Source organism: Chiloscyllium plagiosum, chromosome 5 (genome assembly GCF_004010195.1).
Source record: "Chiloscyllium plagiosum isolate BGI_BamShark_2017 chromosome 5, ASM401019v2, whole genome shotgun sequence".
Taxonomy (NCBI): Eukaryota; Metazoa; Chordata; class Chondrichthyes; order Orectolobiformes; family Hemiscylliidae; genus Chiloscyllium; species Chiloscyllium plagiosum.
The window spans coordinates 55,498,102-55,520,245 of NC_057714.1; the positions used below are offsets into that span (position 1 = coordinate 55,498,102).

General features: G+C 38.1%; 1 protein-coding gene across 1 annotated transcript in view; it reads right to left on the reverse strand.

The window, feature by feature from the left end:
• Positions 1-21,177, reverse strand: part of LOC122549910 (insulin-like growth factor-binding protein 4) — an 88,182-nt gene extending 67,005 nt beyond the window's left edge. Inside the window, exon 1 of the mRNA XM_043690130.1 lies at positions 20,748-21,177. Coding sequence (XP_043546065.1) covers positions 20,748-21,096 — 349 coding nt within the window. The 5' untranslated portion in view covers positions 21,097-21,177. The remainder of the gene's footprint in view (positions 1-20,747) is intronic.
• Between the last annotated feature and the right edge of the window lie 967 nt (positions 21,178-22,144).

Consider the following 22,144-nt stretch of genomic DNA (forward strand, 5'->3'; position numbering starts at 1 on the left):
GGGATGGCGTTTTTACAGGGGGCAGGGTGGGAGGAGGTGTAGTCAAGGTAGCTGTGGGAGTCGGTCGGTTTGTAGTAGATGTCGGTTTTGATTCGGTCACCCGAGATAGAAATAGAGAGGTCGAGGAAGGGGAGGGAGGAATCTGAGACTGTAGTCGGTCGGTTTGTAGTAGATGTCTAAACAAGGAATGGAATCAATTGGACCACTGGCATCAAATTAGGCACCAAAAATAACAAAAGCAAACCTAGCCTGTAAAATACACTTTGGGAACAAATGATGGCTTTAACAAAAATTCAGAGAACTGTCCAACAAACTAGATAGATAATGACCTGATATAGTCACGATTACAGAATCAATCTTTACAGACGTTGTCTGACACACCACTATCAGCATCCTTGATATGTCCTGACCCACTGGCAGGATAGAACTGATCCAGTTTGTGGTTTTCTATGTTTGTAGATCTTTTACATATAAGGGATTTGGAACAACACTGATTATTTATGTGATTACAACACCACATACTTACACACATAGCCTGTATTCTGTGCTTACTGACATTTCTCTACATATGCATAAGTGACTGACTGAATGCAGTGTATTGACTCCATCACACAGAGAGTGTGAAGAGACTGAAGATGAGGCTCCCTGTACATTTTTTGTGAGAAAGTCACAAATTATGATGGCATGCAATTGTCTTAAATATGAGGTCATTAATTATCCTGACTCATCACACAATACCATCTCTAATCTAACCTCTTGTCTAGTTGGTTCCACAACATATTGCGAAAGAAAGTATCCCAAATACATACTTATTGTCCTGGCTACTATTTCCAATCTAAAATAAGTTGAAGTCACCAATGATTATTGCAGTTCAGTTTTTAAAAAAAAGTCTTGATGGAAACCTTTTGTACAGATTAACCACAGTTTGGAATTTCTTTTCAATCAGGGTTGCAGAGGATGGTGTACATCTGGGTGGGCAACCATTTGGAGGGTCAGTGTGAACCCAATGAACTGGATGGCCTGCTTCCATACTTCCAACTGTGACTCATTCTCCTTGATGTTTTCTATTTTCACACAAACAGGTATTCTGAACAAAGATCATTTTTTGCCTACTGTACTGATCCCATACTTCATTAGCAGAGCTTGTCTTTCTACCTATCCTAAATTCATATTCAATAAATATTCAAGTTCCAGCTTGGTCACCTTGTAACTATGTCTATGCAATGGCTATCACTTCATATCCATCTATTTCATTCATTCCATTATAAATCCTGTATGCATTCTGAACAAGCATCTTTAATCCTTCCCCCTTTTTTAAAACAATTTTCCTTCCCATGAAACTATATAGTGGTACACTCTGATGAATATATTTTCTTTCTCTTCCCATCACACTTTGATTATCATTATTACTGCTATCCTTTATTATTGTCTAGTTATATTGTTAAATCTCATATCACATGAACACTCTACACTATACTCCCTTCCCTTGATTACATCTCTCTCCATCCCTAGCTACATGATTCACCAGGAGACTATTCCTAGTATAGTTCAAGTTATACTTTCTTCAAGATCGAGCTCCCTCTTTTCCTTGTATCAATACTCGTGCCCATTGAATCAAAACTAATTTTTCCCACACCAGTCTTTGAACCATGCATTCGACTCTCTGATCTTATTCATCCTGTTAACACATAGGCCACCTCAATGGAGCAGTGATGGACATAGTACTAAACCCAGGAATTTGGTAAGTGAGAGAATTCAAAGTATTTTAAACATTGACTTCTTTTTAAAAATCAAGTCAACAGTTGCAATTAGCATTTAATTTAAGTTTAGTATTACCTTGCAGTGTCTTCCGGTCTTAGTGGTAGACAGTTAACCTGTGTGCTAGGGGGAACTGTACAATTAGTTTATAGTGTGGCTGGTAGAACTGATTTCCTTAGCAGTTGTGGAACGGTATTACCATCTCTTTTGACATACCATTCAATTCTACATCCTCTTCCTTCTCATCTACTCAGCCTTGTGACATGGTATCTGGAAGCCTATAAATTCCAGGCAAGTGGTCAATTCAGCAGATTGGTTATACCACATAAAGAGAAAATCATAGGGAATGGAAAGCCTCAGGTGAGAGAATAGGTCATGATGGGAAGAGAATATACATCAATTATGCTAATCAAACTGTTCAGTTTATTCCTTGTGATTATTTGGAATTAATTACAAAATCTTGGACTCAGAACAGAGGCACTTGATACCTCAAATGTTCATGTGTTTTGTGATGTGTGTTCTTTAAAGTAGACTAAGATCTATCAAGATTCTAATCTGAGTGATCATGTCACATATGATGGAACTATCACATCCACAAGACAATTGCCCAGACTGGGGACTTTGATGACGTATGTTTCACTGGTGTTTGCTGATTTCAGGGATGTGACAACTGTAGTATTAACAACTGAAGTTAGTGGCAAGCTTAAGGGTTTTTTTTGATGTTCTGCAAGATGCCAAGAAGCAAGGTCCGTGGACTGGCAGCATGGGGTGAATGATTGGAAAGTAATAAAGCAAATAGTTCCAGTGAATAAATTGGAACAGCGTGTGACTTACCCCATCAGCTGTAGAAAGTACTGCACACTGGTGGACAGTACTGGGACTGCAACCAATTGAAAGAATATGGGCCAAATGGATCCTGGGATTAAGTAAATCTGCAATATTGGTCAAGAAGGTTTTCTCAGTTTAACATGGATGCAAATGCTATGGAGGTGGAGCAAAGTGATAAGAAGGAAGGGAGCGATACTCCAAAGTACAAGGGGAAGCTCATGAAGATACTATTTCCCCTCCATCCTGCCATTTAATCATGAGTTTTTCATTCCCACTCACGCCTGTCCATGTCAACTGTATTATGATATGGCAGAGTATTATTGGGATCAACTGGTTTGTTAACAAATTCAATTGACTGTAATATGGTGGATGGGTGGTTAACTTTAATGGAGAAAGTGAGGACTGCAGATGCTGGAGATCAGAGCTGAAAATGTGTTGCTGGAAAAGCGCAGCAGGTCAGGCAGCATCCAAGGAGCAGGAGAATCGACGTTTCGGGCATGAGCCCTTCTTCAGGAATCATTCCTGAAGAAGGGCTCATGCCCGAAACGTCAATTCTCCTGTTCCTTGGATGCTGCCTGACCTGCTGCGCTTTTCCAGCAACACATTTTCAGCTCTGGTTAACTTTAATGCCAGGCTACTCACTCCCTGTGTTATGAGAGTCATCTTGGAGATACATTAGAAATTATTTCCTTCCCCTTTTTGGAACATAAGTAGGATATTGGTGAGAACACTGGCTGCTGAGATGCTGATGTGAGGTGCTTAGAGAGGAATGGATATAGTGCAGTTTGTGTTGGTCTGAGAAGCACTAGCTTGGAGAACACTGGGAAAATTAGAGTGTAAAATTTGTCAATTATGAAAATGCTGTGCCATTCATGTCTCCCTTCCTCCTGAGATGCACTGTCTCTAGATTGTTGAAATAACATGTCTTCTGTTGAAATTCTCAGTCACATCCATGTTAGTTAGAACAGTTGTCCAATTCCTTACTTCCTTGGGAAAGATTTTCTCACTTCAGCTGCATAGATCCTGTATCACAAACTTCAAATGCAAGTGACAGGCCCAGCAAGCAGCCTTCTCAGATCTCCTCCCAATGCTATCATTGGTGCAGCCTCAAAAATCCAGGTTCAGTTGAGTCACTGTAACTGATGCTAAGACAAGTTTTGTTAGAAATTCTTACTTTGACTAATTCAGTGCATTATTCTGCCCAGACCCTTGCTAGACCAAGGAACCCAGAAGTGGCATCCTAATTTTGTGACTCAGTTAAATGGCATCATGATAGGGTGGCTCTAGTTTTATCCTTCATGGCCTGGTTTTGGAATAGAACAAAAATGGTACTCAGATGAAGATGTGAAGAAGTGCCTGGAGAACAAGGCATGAGCACAACTGCACATTAAGCAGGTTATACATGTCAAATACCTGTACTAGACTTTCTACTCGACATGTGCCTGTTTCCATTATAACTACATGTTTTCACTCTGCCCTGGTATCCCTCTATGCATATCCCAATTTGCATATTAAACCGCCTTTTAAATGTAGCAGTGTTATGTGTTTCAACGACTCCATTTGGCAGCAAAAACTCACATGCAATTACTTCTGGCTTCATCATCTGGCCTGTTAGTGAGTCTCTTAAATTACCGCCTCTTGATCATAGATTCACATACAATGAGAAGCAATAGCTCCTAACACACCCAATCAACCTCAGTCATAACTTGCTAGAATCCAGTAGATCTCCTCTAAGTCTTCTCTTCCAGCTTAGACTTCCCTTCTTATGGCACCTTCTCAATTATAACTATCATTTCTGATAAACTTTCTTGTACTTTTTACAGTACCTCAGTATTCTGTTTTGTAATATGGGAAATAGAAATGCAAACAGGTGAACTAAAATTCGAATGACATTTTCTTTTAGCCATACTGCTTCTGTATTCTATGCTTCTAGAAATAAACACCAATACTTTTTTTTAGCAATTATTAGTTCCAGTATTCTTAAACTTGCAGATGCATAATCAGAGGCAGGTAGTCATGGAAATTCTGAAATGTAAGTATTGGGCTGGCTCCTCAATTTGTTCTGACTCTGCAATTTTACTCAATGGAAACCTCTCGCAAGAACAGGACTGTCACATGGGTCCCACACAAACATCAGCTCTCAAAATGTAGAAAGAAAAATTGCAGCAAAATGTCATGGCTGTCTCCAAATGACAGGAATTTATGTCAACAAAAGAACAAAATGGCCTGGCTCACAGCCCAGTGATATGAATTAACAATCAGAACCAAATAAGTAGGAAGTATGAAATGTAAAACCAATTGGAAGAAAGGTGAAAAAAATCACTGGAACAAATACAGATCACACAGAAACATATTTAGAGGATAAACAGAATCGAAGAAGGGCCTGTAAAATTATAATTGGAGATATAAAAGATAATTGTCAGCTAGTATTTTAAAAGTGCAATAATTAAAGAGGACATGAAAAAATATAAAGAAAGAAGAATCCACCAATGACTCTGACATAATGAGTATAATAAATTATCTTTTTCCTTATATCTGCAAAGAGAAAGGTTGAAAATAATGCTTTCCTTTGATAATGTTAATCCAAGTAGATCTAACATCAGCATAAATCTAAAGGCTTAAAACAACCAATGCTCCATTAATAGGTTGGTTCTCCAAAATTATTGAGATAGTCAAGGGATGTTAGCAGATGTTAATCCAACTGATCTGCAGCAGTCTCTGCAATTCTCCCTTCTGGAAGCGGTGTAATGTATTTGCTGTTTTGCACTGTTCAAGCATTGCCCCTTGGTTTATTGAATCCTAATCATTATCGCTTGCACAGTATTTTTGATTATCCATGAGTAAAATCTATGTGGATCTAGGATTATGTCCTGTTTATGTTGCCCAGTTTATCCAGCATCTCCTTTCTATTATCTGAATTGCCCTTATATCTCTTCATACCTCTTGAATTCTCCTATTCAGTTTGGTGGCTATATCAATGAAAATTGAGGCGGAGACCTGAATTTTCTTCTCATGCTGAAATTGGCAGATGAGCCTGGAAGTCACAAGTGCCATCTCTAGACATGCACTTGTTACCTTTGCGGATTTGGGAATATGTGCATGTGTTTCATGTATGCACAGTTTATGTAGGCACCTGGCTATTTAAATCAATAGTTGCTTCTACTCATTCAGATTTATGTAGCCTTGGAGTGTAAAATCTTAAATATGCAGAGTAGATGTTTAAGAGCAGATCTGAACAGCCAGCAAACTCTTTTGGAGAGGCAAGGTATCCTTTTCAAGATGGTGTCAGGACATCTGTAGGTGAGTTAAGGTGCCCTTTGGAAGTGTTGATAGTAAAAATGGCATAAACTCATTTACTGTCAAACTGATTGGAATTGTCAACAAAATCAACTTTCACAGCTGATAAACTCAACTCAAGAGGACATGTCAAACATATTGAGACAAACTTTTGAAATGGTCAAGAAGACATGTCCTAAAAATATCACAAAGATCTGTTAAAAGCAACTGTCAAAGGAAGATGTAAAGCTGTCAAAGCATTTAAACATTCTAACATTAAATCCTTTTAATGAAATACCTAGATTGTTAAAAAAAAGTCATTGTTATCTGTTGACATGTACCTGACAGCTTTCATCAGTGGAATAGTGGTGCGTGAATAATTTCATATTTCATCATTTCAAAATCATCCAGGATCAAATTTGAGAGCCTGTCATTTCATATTTTGATTGACGGCTTCAAGTAGTTGCAAACTCTTTTAAGTAAGATTTTGAATTCCAATTTTTTTAGTATATGGGTTGTGCACTTGAATGATAATGGTTATTGTTATGAGACATTATGTCATTGCTGGAATGCAAATGTAATAACTGGGTTTAAATGAAGGGGAATGCTTTCCTCATGCTGTAATGTCTGCAATAGACACTTAGAATTTTATTTTGTTTCATCACTGCGAGTGTTCTGAAACTGGCTCATGATAGATATTGGGTGGGTTGGCAAGATAGAGGTAAGGGTTAAGGCACTGGTTGAGGGCATGTAATGATATGATGTGGCACTTATTTGGCTTTGTGTAAAAAAAGCCAATAGGCATGAGAACAGGGGCAAAGGTTAGCATTGAAGATATGACATTTTATGGGGGTGGATCCAGTGCAGAGGTTAACATGGAGTGTATGAGGGGTCCTGGCATAGGTACAGCTTCTCATAGAGAGGCTGTCAAGTTATGGGATGGAGGAGTGTAATAACATTGAATGATTTGTCAAAGACAGGGTGTAGGGTGGAGGATGAGAGAGTGTGAGGGGTGAGAACTAGAGGCATATTTTATTGTTTATTTTAAAAGATTTGACTTTTCATGGACTGTAGCAGTTCAAAATGGCAGCTCACCTTCTCAAGGGCAACAAGGAAAGGACAATTAATGCTGACCAGACAATAACATCTGCATACTACGAGTGAAAAAAAAAATTGGGACACAATGTTACAGCCCAAAGGCAGATATTTCACCCAGCCTGCCCTTGCCACAGAATGAAGACTACCCTCACTCCAGATTTAGCCCAGCTACCCAACACTTGCAATCTCTTCCACACCACAACCACGAAAATTAAGAAGCAGTTTTTAAAAGTCAGGTTTGTGGAGGTGCACAATTCTTCTGATTCTATGCACCAGGCTTCTAGATGAAAATCCAGGCCATAATTTTTATCCGAGGCACTGCCATTTCAGTTTCTTCTGCTGAAAACTTTCTTGTTTTTCCTTCTTTGATGTTACCTTAATTTTAATTTTGAGACCATTTGTCTACAGCAAAATGCACTTTTCCTTTCTTAAATTTATTTTCATCTCCTTATTTGTCTACAATCTTTTGTTCTTAGCCAGTTTGTTTTTATTTGTTAAGAATTTTTTTTGCTGATGTCCTCTTTAAATACTTACCTTCTACTTTGTTTGTCAATATATAGCTCGGTTTTCTTTCTTAGCTTCATTCTTATTCCCTCATCAGTCGCTTTTTTTCCAGTCAGTCAGTCAGTCAGTCTAAATGCCTGTCTGTCTGTCTATCTTTAGATCATGATTGTTATGTTAAAACTTAACATTTTGTGATTACTGCTCCTTAGACCTCCTCCCACGTTTGTTCCTGAGATGAGCTTCCATTCTGATTTTCTTATCTACTACAAATCATTCAAATTCCTAGATCAAGGAATTTTGTACAAACTGTGACAACTCACATGACACTTTTTTTCTTAATCCTACCTGTTTATTTGTGCATTGCCCATTCCATAGACCTTGCAATGATTTTCTTACTTACTTTCTTTTCAAATTTTGATGGATCCCTCATTATCATTCCATAAAGTCCATATCACTTCTGTCTCTTCATCATCATTAGTTTTTTTTTGTCATTTTCCTGTTTCTGATTGTGACAAGTACAGTTTACCACTTCTTTTCTGTTTTTTCTGCAAATATTTATAAAATATGGACTCACAATTTTTGACTTCCATCATCTGATTTCAATACCTAGGACCATCAGGCACTTAAAATTAGAACATAGAACATAGAACAGTACAGCACAGAACAGGCCCTTCAGCCCACAATGTTGTGCCGACCATTGATCCTCATGTAAGGTAAACCTAATATACGAACCCTCAAATTTCTGTGACCATATGCATGCCCAGCAGTCTCTTAAATATCCCCAATGACCTCGCTTTCACAACTACTGCTGGCAACACATTCCACGTTCTCACAATTCTGTGCATAAAGAACCTGCCTCTGACATCCCCTCTATAATTTCTGCCAAACGGCTTAAAACTATATCCTCTCGTGTTAACAATTTCTGCCCTGGGAAAAAGTCTCTGGCTATCAACTCTATCTATGCCTCTCATTATCTTGTACACCTCAATTAGGTCCCCGCTCTTCCTTCTTTTTTTCCAATGAAAAAAGTCTGAGCTCAGTCAACCTCTCTTCATAAGGTAAGCCCTCCATTCCAGGCAGAATCCTGGTAAATCTCCTCTGAACTCTCTCCAAAGCATCCATATCTTTCCTATAATAGGGCAACCAGAACTGGACACAGTATTCCAAGTGCGGTCTAACCAATGTTTTATAGAGATGCAACAAGATCTCATGGCTCTTAAACTCAATCCTCCTGTTAATGAAAGCCAAAACACCATGCTTTCTTAACAACCCTGTCCACTTGGGTGGCCATTTTAAGGGATCTATGTACCTGCACACCAAGATTCCTCTGTCCCTCCACACTGCCAAGATCCTGTCTTTAATCCTGTACTCAGCTTTCAAGTTCAACCTTCCAAAATGCATCACTTTGTATTTATCCAGGTTGAACTCCATCTGCCACCGCTCAGTCCATCTCTGCATCCTGTCAATGTCACGCTGCAGCCTACAACAGTCCTCTATATTGTCAACAACCTTTGTGTCGTCTGCAAACTTGCTAACCCATCCTTTAATCTCCTCATCCAAGTCATTAATAAACATTACAAAGAGTAGAGGCCCAAGAACAGAGCCCTGTGGAACACAACTCATTACTGACTTCCAGGCAGAATATTTTCCTTCCACTACCACTCACTGTCTTCTGTCGACCAGCCAATTCTGTATCCAGACAGCTACATTTCCCTATGTCCCATTCTTCCTGACCTTATGAATGAGCCTACCATGGGGAACCTTATCAAATGCCTTGCTGAAGTCCATATACACCACATCCATTGCTTGACCCTCATCAACTTGTTTAGTAACATCCTCAAAGAACTCAATAAGGTTTGTGAGGCATGACCTGCCCCTCACAAAGCCATGTTGACTGCATTTAATCAAGTCGTGCTCTTCCAGATGGTCATAAATCCTATCCCTCAGAATCCTTTCTAACACCTTGCAGACAACAGACATGAGACTGACTGGTCTGTAATTGTCAGGGATTTCCCTATTTCCTTTCTTGAAGACAGGAATTACATTTGCCTCCCTCCAGTCCTCAGGTACGACTTCTTGCCCCCTCCTGGCTCTCCTCAGGCCATTTTTTAGCTCCTTCCTCGCCTGCCTGTAATCCTCTAGAGCTGAGCAAGACCCTTGCTTCCTCCACCTTACGTAAGTTGCCTTCTTTCTTTTGACGAGAAGCTCCTCCGCTCTCGTCATCCAAGGTTCCTTTATCTTACCCCTTCTTGCCTGTCTCAGAGGGACATATTTATTAATCACTTGCAACAACTGTTCCTTAAACAGTCTCCACATGTCTATAGTGCCCTTTCCATGGAACAATTGCTCCCAGTCTATGCTTCCCAACTCAGGTCTGATAGCATCATAATTTCCTTTTCCCCAATTAAATATCCTCCCATTGTGCCTGTTTCTCTCCTTCTCCATAACTATGTAGAATGTAAGGCAGTTGTGGTCACTATCACCAAAATGCTCTCCCACTGCAAGATCTGACACCTGCCCTGGCTCAATGCCGAGCACCAAATCCAAAATGGCCTCTTCCCTCGTCGGCCTATCAATGGACTGAGTTAGGAAACCCTCCTGAACACACCTTATAAAAACACCTCCTTCCAAACCATCTGTTCGAAGGAGGTTCCAATCAATATTGGGAAAGTTAAAGTCACCCATTGCAACAACCCTACTACATTCACACTTTTCCAAAATCTGCCGACCTATGCTTTCTTCAATCTCCCTGCTGCTATTGGGGGGCCTGTAGTAAACCCTTAATGAGGTGACTGTTCCTAATTTCCACCCATACTGACTCAGTAGGCAGACCCTCCTCGACAATAGTAACTTCTGTAGCTGTGATACCCTCTCTGATTAGCAGTGCTACACCCCCTCCTCTTTTTCCCCCCTCCCTATTTTTAAATGTTCTAAACCCTGGAGCATCCAGCAACCATTCCTGCCCCTGAGAAACCCACGTCTCTGTTATGGCCACAACATCATAGCACCAGGTACTGATCCATGCTCTAAGCTCATCACTTTTATTCCTGATACTCCTTGCATTAAAGCAAACACACTTTAACCGATCCCTTGGTTCTTTCCCAGGAAATTCCTTCCCACTGGCTGCGCTACCTCTTGCTATTGCCTCATCTCCATCAACTCTCACCATCGGTATATAGCTCAGGTTCCCACTCCCCTGCCATACTAGTTTAAATTGATTTTGAAAGGGAAAGAAAAAGAGGCCTAAAATTGCCCCAGCAACAACTGACCTCAGGTAGAACCAACTCATGAAGCCATCAATGAATAAGGACCAGTCTTTTTCCAAAATGGATATTGTTATCAAAAGGCTTTGAAACTTAAAATCTTTATCTACTGTTTGAATTACACCTGAATTATGCAAGTTTCTTATGTTTGGATGAAAAAAAATCAGCTTCAGTTTCAAAAACAATTAAGCCACACATGGGAATATACAAATAAATATATTTCAAGTAATTGCTTTTGGGCTGGGCAGAGAGGAATAAAGTGAATTTGTAACAGATTTTGGGAGACATCCTTTTTCTCTGTTTTCTTTCAATGTCTTGAAAAACAATGTCTTGCAGTAAGGTAGATTGGAGAACCATGTATTTACTGAGGACTCAAAAATGTCTACAAATATTGTTGCTGCTGAGAACACAAGACCTCAGCTAAACATAACCTCAAGTTAAAACCAAACACCTCAAGGACTCTAAAGATTTGATTCTGCATTTTCTTTTACCTTACATTTCAGACTAGATCCTCTCTCCATCTTTCAAATTTTATATTGATGTTTAAGTGTTTTATGTCATGTTTTACTCTTTTTCTTGGATTAGTAAGCAACAAAATTCCCCATTTTTCACTCACAATTTAGGTCCTCATTTTTAACTATTGAATTACATAACAATGCTTCTCTTTCCTCAGGAGGCTAAGGAAATTCAGCATGTCTACAAAGATTCTTACTGATTTTTATCCTTGCATCATAGAAAGCATCCTATCTAGATGCATCACAGCTTGGTATGGCAACTGTTCTGCCCAAGGTAGCAAGAAATTACAGAGAGCAGTGAACACAGCCCAATCCATATACAAACCCATTCCATTCATTGACTCAATCTGTACTTCCTGATGCCTTGGGAAATCAACCAACATAATCAAAGACCTGTCCACCCCAGTTATACTCTTTTCCACCCTCTTCTGTTGGGCATATGTGAAATACAAGTGCAAATAGATTCAAGAATAGTTTCTCCCCAGCCCTGTTATCAGATATTTAAATTGACTTCTTAAATGTTAATGTTGATTTCTCTCTGCACCTTCTCTGTGGCTGTAACACTGTACTCTCCACTCTGTTCTACTACCCTGATGCACTTTGTATGGAACAATCTGACTGTAGAGCACACAAAACAACACTTATCACTGTATCTCAGTACATTTGACAGAAATATATCAGAATTTCTTTTTAATTGAAGGATGATAATCCTAACTTAAAAAACAGCTATGCAGCCAATATAGCAATGTGGGGGGAGTGGCTTGATTCTTTCCTCATCACCTGGTCATAACAATATATTACAGCCTGAAATATTAAATGATCAATCTCATTCTGTCTGTACCATATCTATGATAGCCCTATTACTCAATTTTAACTTTTGCCTCTAATGCTGGCTATGCTTTGTTCCCTAACAGATAGATGATTTAATATGGTACAATTTATCATCGCTTCTCTATTTTTGTCTAGTAGTGAATTATTTTTTTCCCAGGACTTTTTAAAATTCTCTATATATGTACAGTTCTATGCTGACCTTTGCTTTTAGCCCTTTTGTAAATTATCTTTAACATCAATTGTATCCTGCCAAATATTTCACTACTTCGTGAATTTAAAACTCTCAGTACGTTCCTTTATATACTTTCTGCTATGGCCTGTGTCCAGCCAAGCTGCAGTTGCTAGTGGCATGGCTCATCACTCCACCAAAGATCTTCCCAATGAACTCTGAACTGCATCACCCATTACCACCATCTTTCACTCCTTCACATTAGCATTTCTGATCTTTTTGCCCAAGTCAAATTGTACTTGCTTTAGTCTATATCTGGAAAACATCATTATTGAGATCCTACTTTAAATTTAGTTTTGCCATTCAGCAGAAAATCTTCCTTGTTTTTTTCTATACTTTTGGAAATTTGGACACCTACAACAGTTACCTCAAAGTACTGGACAAGTTCCACCAGCATTGCCTTCACTAGTTCTTCCAAATCCAAAGCATGAAAGGTCCATACTTTGACTAGAGGTGTTCGTCAGTCAAAAACAGCAACACTGGACAGGACATGCCACTGGTGAACCCAATACAAATCCCCCAAAGCAATTGCTCTTCTCAGAACTCAGTCACTGAGGCAGACATCAACAACATCATAGTGGAAGTACTTTTAAGATGTCCTCAAATTACCCCTGAAAAAGTCAAACATCCCCAAATATTCATGAGGATCTCTGGCTTGTGACTAACCAAAGTGGAGTAGGTTCATTTGGCAAGGGATTAAATACATTGAGAGACTTTATCAGGAGGGGCAATCTCATGACAACAGAGTGGTAATGGAAATATCCAAACATTTCATTCACTCAAACTTTTAAACACTACCTCCCCTGTATGTATCAGAGTAGCCAGATTGTGCATTGGACATGTTAGTTATCTCTGAACCAATTCAATCAGAGTAGAAGTAATTCATTCTTGATTCTGAGAAACTGCCAAAGGTTTTAAGATGAACACAAATATCTGTTTTTCTTCAGTCGTTTCAAAGTTCCATTCAGCTAACTAGGAAATATTCCTCAACATGGCATTGTTTAGGGGGAAATGTGCCCTCAGATCTGCTCATGTATGATGACAAAGGCTATACTGCATCCACCTAATTATTGTCTGGTACGGATATCACAATTTTTGTTTTGTTTCTCCGAAAACAGCAAATAGAGAGATATGTCCAAATGATGCACATTTCTTCACTTTGTTTGCAGTAACTCAAACTATAACTGTCAATGATCCAAATAAGAATTAAAAACTGGACCACAGTCTAAATAAACAATAATTGCATTGGAATACTAAAACTGCTGTATGAATACGAACCACAAAAAAGAACAAAGTTTTATTTCAGCTAATAGTACAGTTGTCTTCTTGATAAAAGGTAAATTTGTGAAAAGAATGAAACAATGCTCATTTTAAAACTTTAACATTTTCTGATACTAAATACAAAATTGAATATCCACATACATCTAACTCTCAGCATTTCAAATCGATACTCATGAAATGTTTAAAGTGTCCCTTGCCCTCCAAATGTGATTTGGTTGCAGAGTGACATTCTGTACTGTCAAACAAGTAGACATACAAGGGCCTGATGCCCTAATCATAATCAATTCATTTAATTTGGGATAAATATGTATCTGACTGAATAATTAAAATTAACAACAGGTTAATCAAACTTGCTATATATTTTGCAAAGCGGATCGACATCAGAGAAGAAAAATCGAAAACTGAAATGCTTTCTTTTGACGCAACAACACAGCTCATTGAACTATTGATTTTTGGAGCCAATAACAAGTGGGGGGAGGGTAGATTATATATTTAATTTTCCACACTGTCAGAGGGAAGAAACATTGGGTCGTGTGTGTGTGTGTATTGTCTTTATGTGCCTCTGAATATCTAATGATATTTGGGGAGACCTTAGAGGAGACCTAATGTCTGCCAACTTGGGGTCAAAGGGGGAAATGAAACAACTATTTTGTGCACTGAGGGATATTTAAAATGAGAGAAGTTCAGGTAAATGACTAACTAAGGTAGACAGGATGAGGTGATGATTAACTTAGAGTTATGTTGATTTCAGGGTTTGAATAATCAGTTAACCCTTTATCAAATCTTCATGAACAGGAAACATTTCGTAAACATTTATGACAGCTATACTTCAAACTTCTAAGCAATAACACTTGTTGCTGAAAGAATTTATAGAAGAACACATTAAAGCAAACAATCCATTCAGCTAAGACCAATTGTCCAGCTACCTTCACTCAGGACAGAGTTCAGGCTCCACTGATTTGGATCACCCAATTCAATTGGAGCTATGTAACAATCAGCAGTTTGCACCTTTATCAAAATTAGCAACATTTTAGTTTTAAGTGACTGTTCAAGGCTGACAGCACTAACCATGAAAATCATTTTTTAAAGAAAAATATTGATGCTAAACAAATAAATCTGGTTGCCATAATTGTTACATTTCATTAGAAAAGCTCATAAGTGTAGTACTGAGACAGTCTTGTGTTGAGCCACACTTGTAGGGGGGAAATTGATTTGGGGCTGTAGTGCAAGATAAGCAATTATCAACTGACATCTTCTTAGCGTGCCAGATTTCCTTTTCTGCTGAGTTCAATTGTTTCAAATGAAGCTGAAGATTTCTAACACCCAGAATAATTCACCAATAATCACAGCAAAGGCCACATGAAAAGATGCAATCCATGATATCATTAATCTCTCCATCCAACAAAATCTGCCAAGATACTTTAAGCTATTTTGGTTATCTTCCTTTAACATCTTCAAGATTTTTAAAACAGGATCATGTTTATTTTTACAGAATTTAATATCTTCAATATCATTTTATCATAATGTATGACTTTTTCTGTTTTTCTATCTCTGTAGCTCATTTAGATCCATTATTGCCATCAACAGTATTTCACCCTCAACCGACATCCTTAGAAAGCAAATGCTCTGACCATTATTGGCTTGTTGCTCATGACAGTTTGCTTTGTCTAAACTGGTGGCCACATTATTCTGCATTACAACAGTGAATACCTTTCAAAAGTAATTGAATCCACTGGGGCCATCCAAATGTTATTTTCATTGTTTAGGTTGGCAGGTGAAGAAAAAGATTTGAGTAATGAGGTGTAACATTTTGGAACAGATTGTGCAACTTACAGGGAAGCACACAGCACTGGTGATGACATTGTTGCCATAAAACACATGTAGCTTATTTTGATAGCAACTGCAATGTGTACTTCAAACATTCAGTCTTCCAATGAAGCACAACAGAAATTAACATGGGTAGTTCTGGTCAGGTCCATTTCTGCACAATTAAAAATATTCTGTTGAAGACATGTGTTTATTCAAAAATTGTTGTGAATCGTTAAATAAATTGGAATCCAGTTTTCACTGACTGGAAACATTGTGAAAGTCACTTTGCAAAATGAAGATGAAGTGTCTCATGAATTCAAATGGTGAAAAATGACATGACTCTTAGGCAGATCCTTGCACTTTGTTGCAGATGGACTACAAAACCTGCTCACACAGCCTCTTCTACAAATACAATTGATTCCATTTATGTTAATAACTGATAAATATATCTGCAGATGAATTAAAATGTTTAAGAAAAATTAGCTTTAAACATTCAAGGTGCTGACTCAAACTCATGAAACCTCAACTGACTAAGTGGCACAGTGGCTCAGTGGTCAGCACTGCTGTCTCATAGTGCCAGGGACCCGGGTTTGATTCCAATCTCGGGCGACTGTCTTTGTGGAGTTTGCACATTCTTCCAGTGTCTGTGTGGGTTTCCTCCCACAATCTAAAGATGTGCAGGCTAGGTGAATTGGCTGTGCTAAATTGCTCATAGTGTTCAGGGATGTGTAGGTTAGGTGCATTAGTCAGGGGGAAATGCAGAGTAATAGGGGAATGGGTCTGGGTGTGTTACTCTTCAGAGGGCTGGTGTGGAGTTGCTGGGCTAAAGGGCCTGTTTCCACACAGTAGGAATTCTAATTCTTAAGTAAGCAGTTCCACACATATTATACATTTTATTGCATTTGCCACTTCAATAGCTTCAATTACACTAGGTATTCATTCAAGAGCAAATTGGATTGTTACCTGAGACAGAAGAAGATGGAAGTCTCTGGAGAAATGACAGAAGCTACATCACTCCTATCATGATCTGATGCAGACAGGAAGGACCAAATGGCCTCCTTCTGAACTGTAATAATTCTTCGATTCTGTGTTAGGTCATGAGTTTTATCAGATTCAAACCCATCAAATCCCAAAATTTAAAAGCATTGGCAACACAGAAAAATAAAACGTTCAGTTTTAGTTAAAAAAGAATCTGACAACATCAAAATATTACAAAGAGAATGTTTAATAAATGAACACTTTGATGTGAAGAACACTTAATTGTTAAAAAAAAGGGTAGTGGCTTGATGGAAATTGACTGAAGGCCAATAATTAAGCTTTACATATTGATCTATCTATACAACTGCTGCACAAAATTTGGTAAAGCTGTAGATGGAAGTAAACAGGCATTCCAAAACATTATGCAAATACCAAAGAACATAATCAGTGCAACTGTCTTACAATTGAAAAGAAATTTAGTCTTGGAATCAACTGCAGAAGTGTTGACAACACAACCAATATTTGAGGCATGGTTTCGTTTTCTGTGCCACATCAGTGGCTATATAGATATGGGTGAGCTTGGCAGTTCAATGTTCTCTTGGAACCCCTGTTGATCCCCTGTTCTATTATTGAGAGACCACCTCCAAGCATTTGCAGTGGTGTCTTTCCATCTGGACCCAGCCTTCAATAAATGATACAATGGTGGTCTGCTGCCAGCAAACCAAAAAACCAACTGGGACATGAATTTATTCAGTCACACCAGTCTTTCATGAAAATCCTGGGATCCATTTGGAGTGACTGTTTAAAAATCACACATCACTCATATGTATCAAAAGGAGCCTGACCTAGAAGATTTGCCAAATAGATCAGTGAAATGTATGATCTCACACTGACATAACTGCACAGTTGCAGTATCCTGTCACAAATTAATCTGTGATTTAAGCATGGAGAGTGCAAAGATAACTCCAGGAGAAACAGTTTGACATTGGTCATGGGGAAGGTTCTTGGAACAATAATCAATAGTCACATGGGCAAATGCGAGGAGACAACATTGATTTCATAAGTTATGTTGTAATTAAATCAATTGCTGAAGTTTTTTTTAAAGAATTAACAGAATGCTGATAAGGCAATACTGTTGATATGGTGGGTTTACAAAAGGGATGTGATACAGTATTGCACAATGGACTTATGAACAAAGTTATAGCTCATATTGCTCATGTAATATAAGGGACAATGGCAACATGGATACAGGATTGACTGAGTGACAAGAAACAGAGTGTGGTGGTTGATGGATGCTGTTCAAGCCAAAGAAAAGTATGTAGTCAAGTCCCCTATGTGTCAGTGTTGGGAGCCTTTGTTTTTTTCCTGATATATATTCATGACTTTGGCCTTTTTATTAGCATATACAGAACATCATTTCAAAACATATGGATGATACAAAACTTAGAAGCATTGCAAACTGAGAAGGATGGGGTAGAACTTCAAATGTAGACAGATAAAGTATCGATAGATGGACAGGTGGCAGATTAAATTCATACAGAGAAAAATGAACACTAAACTGCTGTGGAATACTAGTTTGGCCTTAGCTGGAGTATTACACCCAGTTCTGAGCATTACACTTTAGGAAGGATGTGAATGCACTACAAAGAATGCAGAAGAGATGTATAACAATGTTTCCAGGGATGAAGAACTCCAATAACAGATTAGAAAAGTTAAGATTGTTTTTCTTGGGGAAGAGTCTGAAGAGATCTGGTACAGGTGTTTCAAATTATTAAGGATCAGAATGGAGTAGAGAGTGAGAAACATTTCCTCCTTATGAACTGATCAACAACAATACAGCACAGATTTAAAATCCTTGACAAAAAAAGCAAAATTGGCACAAGAGAAAGCTTTTTCATTCAGTGAGTAATTAAAATTTAGAATACATTCACTGCTGGACAGTATGATGTGGTGAAATGTTCATTCAGAAAGCTGGTGCAGACATATTATGCTGAGTGACTTCCTTCTGTGCTGCAATAATTCTCTGAAAAGAATTCTGGGATTCTGTATCTGTTGCCCAAATCCTTAAACCTGTTTCCTAGTCCTTACAGAATCAGTTAATGAAAATATCTGTTTTTAAAAATCTACCTTATCGAAACCTGTGATAATCTAATGCATCCCAACCATATCTTTCCTCAATCTCTTTTGGTACAAGTAGAACAACTCCTAATTTCTCAAGCTGAACCTTGGAGTTAAATGCCCTCATTCTTGGAGCCATTCTGACAAACCTTCTCTGCAACCGTGCAGGGATCAGAGCTAGACTTTTTGTCAGCAAAATTCTTTAGGAATGCCAATATCTCACATACATGGCTGACACTCTCTCCAGTATGTCCTGCCACTATTGAAAGATAAACACCTGCAGCTCACCCTGTTCCTGACTGTTGAAAACAGTGCCCCTTGGTCATTATTATTACTCTATATAACTTGTGCTTAAATGCTGCACTCCACACCTCTCTGCATTTGATTCCATCTGGCATTTGTATGCCTATTCTGTTGGCCTATATCTTGTTGCAGTCAGTTGGCATCACCAACTGACCCTGCATAAATTGGGATTCAAACTCAAACTTTTGCAACCAGAAGTTCAAAACCACAGTTAAGTGAGGAGTCCCAATTGGTTCCTTCATTCCCTGCCCATCTTAGATTGGCCATCCTTAAGATGCCGTGTTTAACCCTTGATACCCTTGTTATGCAATACTTTTATTTTAATCCCTTTTGAGACAGCTCATTTCCAACATTATTTATTACTGTCATTGCAGACAGTTCAATTGAAATTTGACCAAATTTACATGAGTTGATATATTTAAACATGTTTTAATATTTTAAAATTATTTCAAATAATTTGCTGGCACTTGGTGTCTACTTTCCTGGCTGTCTCAATTTATTTTGCAACTTAGGCAGATCCCCAACTCATAAATGAAATATATGCAAGTGAGTCTTGATCATTTTTTTTACCATAGTGGAAAAAGGCTTGGAAATCCTTGTCATTTGGGAGATCCTCATATCTTTGTATGGATCAGCACCTTTCATCTTAAAGTCTGAGATTGCATAAAATGCTGGTGAATGCCATGTTGTTCCAGCTGTGTGTATACATGGGGTGAGATGAGGAATGGATAATACCATAACAGGATTTAATATGAACAGAAACATTGTGCTAATCTTTTCTGACTATAAACAAACTTTTGAAAAGCATCTGGCTCTAATTTGGCTCCCCCAGAGATCATAATTTTAAAATATATTAAACAAAAATGTCTGCTTTTCTTTCTTTTATTTAGCGTGCAGCTTATGACTTTATGGCACTGTTCCATTAAACATTCCTCGTGCCATGGTTTGCACAGAGAAAGAGCTGTATGAGTGAGCTCTGCAAGTGTATGTAAATGATAACAGTACGATACTGATTTCACTACCTGTGGGGAAAAAAATCAATAACTCAAATGTGAGAGACTCAAGTATATAGTTGGTGGGAATGATAAAGTAGATCATATCACATTTTATCTCCTTTTTATCATATTAATGATATTGTAAATAAACTGAAATGTTCCTTGATTGTGATTTTATTTTGTTGCTAATTATAGAATTATACAGATTCTGTATTGCACGTAGAAGCATTGAGTATTCTACCCTCTATCATAGTTCTACTCGTTAAGTGTGTGTTTCTAATTTTTTTTCTGATATGCAGCAAATGAGGCTTGATTTAGAAGATGTATTGTCATCAGAAACATATAAATCTGTAAGAAATATACTTCTGAAGTTAAACATTAACAAGATCAAGGCTTCAAACACAAAAGGATATTCATAACTCTTCTTGCAGTTTTTTACAATATGTAATTGTTTCAAACTGGAAACACTTCACCAAATGCTTTATAAAAATAATTCAAGATTTGCACTCAAATAGCACCTCTCCTGATCACTGGACAACTTAAAGTTTACAAGCAATGAGACACTTTCCAAGTATAGTCATTGTTATTAATGTAAAAAATGCACTAGTCCATTTGTACACAGCAAGCTCCTAAAATAGCAAGTTGTTGATGGTCAGATAATATCATTTTGAGGTGTCAGTTCAGGGATAACTATTGCCCAGATCATAAAGATACATTCACTTTCTACACAAACCCTTTTTGTTTTATCAGAACTTTGGGCTAACATATGAACAGTACGTCTTTAAATATTATGAAAATGCAATTTAACCAACAACGGTACATTATGTAATTAACCATAATAAATCTTGCTGTTAATATGCTAATGAATAATGTACTGCGCAAATATTAGTAACAAAGAAATTATTTCATATTAGCTTCATCTTTCCCATCATTGCACTGCAAATGTAATTATCTTGGTTACCTGCTTGTATTGCTTGAATCCTTTCAACCTCAAGTAGTTCCATGCAAATGCCCCGTCCTTGCATGAGCGTCTCCAAAGGTTTGGATTCCTCGAGCTGGGGATAACAGCGAAGACCTGCACCACAGCGTGCTGTGTACACCCCACATGGCTGGCCATGAGATAGGGCACATATCCGACAGCAGCCACAGCCTGGCTCCCTCACCAACTCCTCTGTGCATGTAGTATCCACAGGTAGGCAGTGTGCCAACCTCTCTTCGGTGCAGGGTAAGCAGCGGATCGGCCCAGATGCCTCAAGCATCAATGGGGAAAACATCGCAAGCAGAACACTCCAATACTTTAAAGGACACATCGAAACACAGTAAGTAAACCAGATGCAGAAAAGGAGTGTACTCACAATGCCTAGCCTCTGCGAGGGCAGTCAGGATTATTTATACAATGGTTAGACTAGTTAGTGATAAATTCCGGTCAGGACTCTGATTAGCTATTCCTTACATGTGGGTGTAATCGTACAGCATGAAGTGGAAAAATACTTTCGCTGGGTCTTAAATACATAGTTGTACCAGTAAGAACTTGAAGAATTGGGTTATAGCCAAAACAACATAGTCGTGACTTGACATTCTATTTATCCCAAGAAGCAGATGGATATACAGTGATAACTTCATTACTTTTCCAGCAATAAATCTGCTCTGTACTTCACAGTACAGAAACAATGACAGGGAATACTAATGCACTTTTGATCTCTATAGTTTCTTCATTTTGAAGAAGAAAAATAAAGCAAAAATGACTGAAGAGTTTGGAGTAGGTATAATAGAATTCAGACGCAAATGAGATATCTAATTTCTAGCAGCTGACTTCAGCTGCAGAGGAAATAAAAACCTGAGTAAGGAAAAGCTATTAGACAGTTCAGTGAGCTGGGTTAAATGCTGCACCAATGTTTGAGATTACATTAGCTTTAGAAACATTTTATTTGGAATCAAGGTCTTCAAGAATCAGCAGGGTTGTCTTTGTTTGTTGTTTTCAATTTTGATATTAAACAGAAAGCACAGCCTTTGTGATGAAATGGAGCAGTACCAAGAATTAACATGCTTGTGCTCGCATTTGGTGCTGCCATATATTTCATGTCAATGTACTTTTATTCAATTTAAACAAATGTCACTCCACTACTCACGCTTGGCAGTAAAAGTTTTACAATGTGCAGTCAATTTGGAGTGCTCAATTTCAGTGGTTTTATATAGAAATATTAAAAGTGCCAGAACATTCAGCTCCTCTAGCTGACTCCACTTCTCAATTCGCTCACAGCTGATCAGCTCCTTGATTTCATTTTCATGCTTTTGCCTTGATATCTTTACCAAACCAAAAACTATCTATCTTACCCCTGAAAGCTCCAATTTCCCTAT